Below are 6,957 nucleotides of genomic sequence, written 5' to 3'. Positions count from 1 at the left end.
TAATACTGTACGATTTTATTTTGTATCTCATTTTCCCTTTTCCATTCTCAATTCTCGAAAAGTTGTCTCCTAATATTTTCATAATATATCTTCGATAAATATATTATTATATTAAAAAAATATATTATATTAAAAATAAATTAATGTTTCTAAAATATTAATTTATCTTTAATATATCTTAACGGTTTACAAGCTTCTAAACTTATTTATGAAATACCACCGTTATTTCGACACTTTTATGAACGCAACTCTATTCTATGTTTAATAAAAAATCGAATGACTATTGTTTGAACATAGAAAAGTAACGTGTTGTTTTTTTTCAACAAAAAAACGGGAAAAAATCGTAAACTACAGTTTTTTTTACATAAAAAATTGTTTGAAATCGCTGGAAGAAGCGCATATCTGCCTCGTGTTATTTTTCAACCTAAATGGAAAAGCATTTTTACCAACTGCCCTGCACATGTTTCTACATACATTTTTCATTTATATTTAATTATGCATGTTATATAAATATATATTATATTGTGTATATATTAAATATCTACAATTTTAAATATAATAATGCTGCAAAATATATGTTAGATTGATTATGTTAAATATATGATTTCGTTTTACGTTTGAATTACAAATATCAATTTCTGCTTCAAAATTTATATAATTATAAATATAATATTCGAGCATAAATCGGTCCTTGTGATCGTGAGAGAACTATGGAAAATCATGAAAGTTACGGTTTATGGATTCGAAGTTCTAAGGATCACCTAATAAAATGCGAACGAGAATTAATTTCGTACCTATCAAAAATTCAACATAAGATTCGAAATTTCGCTCCTGCACACATAAGTTTTCCGCATTTAATCTTGATTTGTTCATAATTATGATTTGTTCATGCAAATTGTGGCCATAAATGCATGCTAGATGAAGACAAAGGAGAAGGATTGTGGGTTGCCACCTTTGGACTAATTCTTCTGGAGGTCGACAACCCTCTAACTGAAGATCGCAGTATTCTGCCAAAATTGACGAAATTTTGATCTTCTTTCTAATCTAAAAGAATAAAAAAAGGTTACGAGATGTTGCCTTCTTGCTGGAGATTACTACTTTGTCGGAGATCGCTTGTTATTATCGACATTAAGATAAGAGCACAGATTCTTACATAACACATAAGAGGCTTTCTACGATGAGCCTAAAATTACCTAAACTTTAAGTCTTAAGCCATACAAAATCAATCAATCACAATCAAATATGAGAAGAATAATCGACTATGATTGGTTAATTTCTTACAGTTTACGACTTGAAACTTAGATAACGACTTATTGTAGAAAACCTATAAAGCGGCGCCTTCAATGAGATCTTAAAACGTAAAACTTAAACTTTAAGGTCCGGTTGCACCAATGTTACTTTGATTTTAAGCGAGGCTTAAAACTCTCTCTATCTCTTCCTCTCTTTTGGCTTTAAAGAGAGGAAATGAGAGTTTTAAGCCTCGAGAGTTAAAGTCAAAGTACGTTGGTGCAATCGAGCCTAAGCCTCAAAAAAGCTGTAAGAAATTCAATTATAGTCAATTATTCTCCTCACATTCGACTGTGATTGTCATTTTTTTACGGCTTAAAGCTTAGATAATGTAGAATTACCTTAATGTAGAAAATCCATATATAAGGTTGCACCAACTTACTACTTACTTTGACTTTTAACTCTCTGTCTCGTTTTAAAACGAAAGAGACAGAGACAAAGAGAGTTTTAAGTCTTACTTAAAGTCAAAAGGTCTGTTTTTTATTGCTGCATTCTCTGAACTGGTGCAATAATTATTAATACAAACGTATATTTATTTCACTTCAACTTATTGCACCATGTGCACCAGTTTAGAGAGTGCAGCAATAAAAAACAAATCTAAAGTAACGTTGGTGGAATCAGGCCTTAAGATGGCCAATTAACGAATCAGTCTTTTATTTTATAGAAAGGAAGGAAATGAAGGTCTTTGATTCATTTCCTTAAGCATTACGCATTGTACATTATGCAAGACTCTGTGCTTCCGTCCTTTTGTAGTGCTTTCTCTAAAGAAAAAAAAAAAAAAAAAAACAAGAGAGAGAGAGGCCATCAAATGTAACTCTCTGCTGGAGATTTTTCCTCGAAACCGGAGGAAATGGACACGCATATTTAAAAAAGGACCATCTAAATTTTAAATGGTTAGCCGGAGATTTTTTCCATTAGCCGGAAAGCTGAAGATTCGTATAATTACAAAAAACCGGAGTGCCGGAGATTCGTGCAAAAAGTCGGAGTCTCCGGTTGAAAATGGTGGCAACCGTAATTGCAGGGCACTCACCAACCGCAGGAAGAACGTAAATCAACGTGTATATCACGTAGAATGTAGATAGAAACAGATAATAACAATAAATGTTTCAATAAGTACCGAAATCATGTCTCAGTGCGTATCCGCGGTTAATCCATTCTAAAAATTCGGATCGATCGGCAATCTATATATACACCGCTTTCCATTTGATGACACAAATCGACACAAGCGTCGTTCTATCCTTCTCGACATTCAGAGAGTGACAAAGATAGAACGACATTTGTGTCGCCTTGGTGTCGACCGTGTTTCCTAGGCCGCGGTCCGATTCACGCTCACGACGCTTAAAAATCATTCCATCTTTGTTTTGTCAAATGTTGAACGAAGACAAATAATGCCGATGAACGTCGTCAGCATGAATCGGACCACGGCCCTAAAAGGAAAGCAGCCATACTTACGTACATACACATACATACGCAAATAGTTGAGCAATTTTATATCTAGATTTAGTTGAGGAAAGGACGGGGAATACCTTAACTCAAAATGTATCGTCAAATCTGCACGAGGATCCGGAGGGAACAGGACAGAAGGAATCGCGACAAAAACGTAAATACGCAAACGTACACTCGCAAAAACTGCCGCGAAATTGACGCGAATTACGTTCAGCCGGTCTAGCGGTGGGTAATGGCAATCAATGGCAATGGCGGGTAACTGCCGTTTGAAATCGAGTAGCGCAGCAGGATTAGTGGCGCCATCTGACGGAGAGAACGAAAGTAGGGCTACGCAACACAGTCGGTTCGATCGGTTCCACAGATAATGCAGACAGAAACCTGAGAGCGATCATTCGGCCTTTTTCGGAACCGAAATAACTATTATCAGCTGACCCAAATTTGTGTGCATTACATATTTCCGAGATTCGTCAACAGATGGCGCGAGCTGTTAGCGAAATCACGAAATGTCAAATGCGTCTTTCTAACCTCAAACGGTCTGTCTAGTGTATTTTCAGCGAAAGGATTATTCGAATTCATCAAGGAAGGTTACTAGGCCAAAGTCAGAATTATTTAAAAGTATTATATTAAGAAATTAGGGAAAATAATTTAAGAATCATAACATATATCATATTCAGAATTTTAACATTCAGGTATCCTTAAGGAAAGGTTGAAGACAAAACTCATCAACCGGTGGAAGTACTCCAAAAATTCTCTCAAATACATTCTAGTCTAAAATTACATTTGATTACAAGAATCTTCTGTCAACTGAATGTCGCGAGATGCAACGTAATTATGACATTTTGTGCAGTTATGAGATTTTGTAGAATTTAAATTCTAATCTGCTTTCACGTTGATACTGTCGATGAAAGAGGAGCACACGTTGAAAAAAACGATGGAGAGTACTCAGTCGCTGTACATCAGCCTCTTCAGTGAGGAAAAGAGCGACGTCTTAAAGGAGGTTTGTAATACGTTGTGTGTGTCTTTACTTTTGTCTGACATCATGTAACAATTTCATTTTGTATTAAGCTGTTACATGCATGCGTTGATGAGATCTGCGGTCGTCCAGGACCATCATATCGCAAATTTGCCAACAGTATGGATTGGAGTAGAGCGGAGTACGAAGGAGTTTACAAGCTGATATCGTCGCTATTACGAAATCCTGCCTCTCTCTATATGATAGAGGAGAAGGTATATCTGCTGAGAAATACCTTCTAACTAGTTATCATGTCAATCAAACTAAAGATACTTTCCTGCAAGACGTATTACTTAAAGTAACGCAGTGAATCATTTCATTTCTGAATGCTTTCCATTTGGTGACACAAAGTTGATATAAATGTCCTTTTATCTTTGTTACTTACTGACTGCCAACAGAGATAGAATGTTTATGTTGACTTGTAAGATTAACTTTGTCAATCAAACTAAGGATACTTTCCTGCAAGACATATTACTTGAAGTAACGCAGTGAATCATTTCATTTCTGGATGCTTTCTATTTGGTGACACAAAGATAATATAAGTGTCGTTTTATCTTTGTTACTTACTGAATGTCAACAGAGATAGAATGTTTATGTCGACTTGTAAGATTAACTTTAATCTCAGTTCAATTCACTCTTAATCTTTTTCTACTTCTGAGAATTAGAAAAAGATCAACAGTAAGTTAAACGAGATCAAAGTTAATCTCTTATATTGATGGAACCAGGCCTAAAGGAATGGTCGATGTGATGCTACAAATGCTTTGAAGCATTCTTTGATTGGTCAATTAATAAAATTCTTTTTTCTGATTAGTCAATCAAATGCTTCAAAGCATTTATAGTGAGACTTGGACCTTAACATTGACAAACAACAAAGATATGATTACTGTATTATACTGAGTCATGTGTGACTATTTTCCTTTCAGGAGTGTTAGTCGATATCTTCTTGACATTTATTGAATAACAAAGATCGAACGACACTTGTCTCGACTATATTTTCCTTAAAAGGAAAATAGACTGTGTAGCTTGTTGGAAAATATCTTCTGCCTTTGTTGTTGTGTATCATGTCTGGAGACACGGTAGTGTCTCGGCGCTAAGCCAAGCGTTAAATTTACTTGAAGTAAAAGAGTTCAAATGTAGAATCATAATAGATTTATAGTCTAATTTATTTTATTTTATATTTTATTTATAAATCTATTATAATTCTATATTTGAACTCCTTTGTACTTCAAGTAAATTTTATTGGAAAATGTTTTCCAGATGCCACAAGAATATCACGAGTTACCCGAGCAAGTGCAACAGAACATTCTTACTTGCTTGAAAGTACGCAGGGAACAACTTACTGACGCTTTATTGAGGGAACATTACAAAAGAAAATTGCCAACCGTGATCGATCACGATTGGAGATTGAAGGTATCATGCTTGATAATAATCATTCTATCTGCATATATTCTTGGCTTGTGTCATTACGTTTCTTTACAGTTGATAATGGGTTCGAGCAAGATGGCCTCGTTAAGAGAATATCTACTTCAGTTAGATCTCATAATAGAAGATAAGAAATCTCGGCGTATCATAAATTTGGAACTGAATAAAGATGAGTTAGATACGATAATAAATAGTTTAGAGAAGATAGTATGATGTTTTGACATTTTTACAAAGAAAAAAGAAATGTGTATATAATTCTTATATGTATGTATTAGAGCGTGTACTAATTGTAAGTTGTGATAGCGTGCAGGACACGGGTTCTGTGATGAAATAAATACTCACTGCTCTTACACTTTGTTTCACAGTTTATTATAGGTTATAGATAAATGTAGAATAGTTTAGTTACTATTATAATTGCTGATCGAAGATATTGGAGACTGTATTTTCGCATCTGAGGCGATCTCGATTCAAAGATCTCATTCACAATTTTGTAGTCTCCGGCGCAAAATAAATAAACGAGCGAGGTTTGTCTCGACGGCGCCTCAGAGTGATAACAATCACTAGAGAAATGGTATGGGTGCACGGATATTATCAGTCTCGATTCGCTCGTGAAGAATTTCGATAAAAAGTTCGCTCTCGTCGCCAAAACGTGTCGTCCTATTAAGAAGACAATGAACCTTTTTTTTTCTTTTCGTTGTAAAGATCATTTTTTACGGACAGATATATTTAATGAATGGTTTTACTATACAACTTTTAACTTTACTTCTTTCCCGCCCTTATACGTAAATATGTATGTAACCGCTTAGAAATTAATGCCGGACACGAGTGAAGACTCGATCCTTTACCTCTCTATCGCTCGGCGATATTACCGGATATCGGAGCGTCTCACACGTGTATAATGCGCTTCTCGTTTACAACTTTATGATCTATGCTACGCGATCTTAATAAAAAAAGCTTCTCGTAAGATAATTACTCTTTTATTTCTGGAGATCCGTATAAACGTAGAAACGTAGAAACATCCGTATGAAAACTTGACAAAGGTACCGTTCCGGAGTGGTAAATTGTGCATGTCTCGTAAATTGTAATTAGGCGATACTTTTTTAATGATTATCATAAAAATTACGATAGGCTTCGTCATAAGTGTTTCTCTCTCGTATGGAGAAGTAGCAATATTTCGAACAAACGCCGAATTTACACAAACGCATTCTCTCTATAATCTAGATTAATATATCACTTACATCTCGTTTTTTTTTTTCGACTTACTGTATATACTTTATCTCGTATATTCCATGGTACGTACGTATACGCGGTGTAAATGTCCCTCATTGCGTGTGTTGGTGTATAATGTGTTTTTCTCGTGTTCTCGCAAGCGCCTTTGTGCCCGCGCCTATCAAAATTATGTTAAAAATGTGCAGTTCCTCGTTACAACGTAAAACGTCTCGATTGTACAGATGTAAACGGAAAAAGGAAAACCAAGGACCGCGAAGGAAATACGAGCGAAACAATGTGCCGGGTGCCCTCGAAGTCGCCGATGTGAGTGCGAAACTTCGTCGCGTGTTCCTAAATCTTCTTCCGCTTCCTTCTTCCACTTTTCTCGCTCGCGTATTTCCATCTTTTTCCTGTTCTCATCGTGGCGAAGACGCATCTCTCTCGCGCACTATCATTCTCTTTCCCCTTTCACACCGTCAATCGCTATATCACACACAGCCTGCCCTCTCGATTTCCTCCTCTATATTTCGGCTTTCTTTCTTTCTTTCTCTCTCTCTCATTCTCTTTCATGCTCTCACTTT

At 35.6% G+C, this 6,957-nt stretch overlaps 1 protein-coding gene across 2 annotated transcripts; it reads left to right on the top strand.

Annotated features, from left to right (window-relative positions):
• Window positions 1-3,272: 3,272 nt before the first annotated feature.
• LOC108723369 (COMM domain-containing protein 8) lies at window positions 3,273-5,408 on the top strand. Of its 2 annotated transcripts, none has more exons than XM_018449077.1 (5): window positions 3,273-3,331; window positions 3,423-3,730; window positions 3,799-3,960; window positions 5,003-5,155; window positions 5,225-5,408. In XM_018449077.1, the coding sequence occupies exons 2-5, from the start codon at window positions 3,635-3,637 to the stop codon at window positions 5,378-5,380; spliced, it is 567 nt and encodes a 188-aa protein (XP_018304579.1). In that variant the 5' UTR covers window positions 3,273-3,331; window positions 3,423-3,634; the 3' UTR covers window positions 5,381-5,408. The 2 variants fall into 2 exon arrangements, with proteins under 2 accessions (XP_018304579.1, XP_018304580.1); XM_018449078.1 differs by having other exon boundaries at window positions 3,297-3,317.
• Window positions 5,409-6,957: the final 1,549 nt, after the last annotated feature.

The sequence above is a fragment of the Mycetomoellerius zeteki genome, unplaced genomic scaffold (genome assembly GCF_001594055.1).
Source record: "Mycetomoellerius zeteki isolate Tzet28-1 unplaced genomic scaffold, Tzet1.0 scaffold232, whole genome shotgun sequence".
NCBI classification, from domain to species: Eukaryota; Metazoa; Arthropoda; class Insecta; order Hymenoptera; family Formicidae; genus Mycetomoellerius; species Mycetomoellerius zeteki.
The sequence above is the reverse complement of the archived record's forward strand: the minus strand, read 5'-3'. Positions and strand labels throughout refer to the sequence as shown.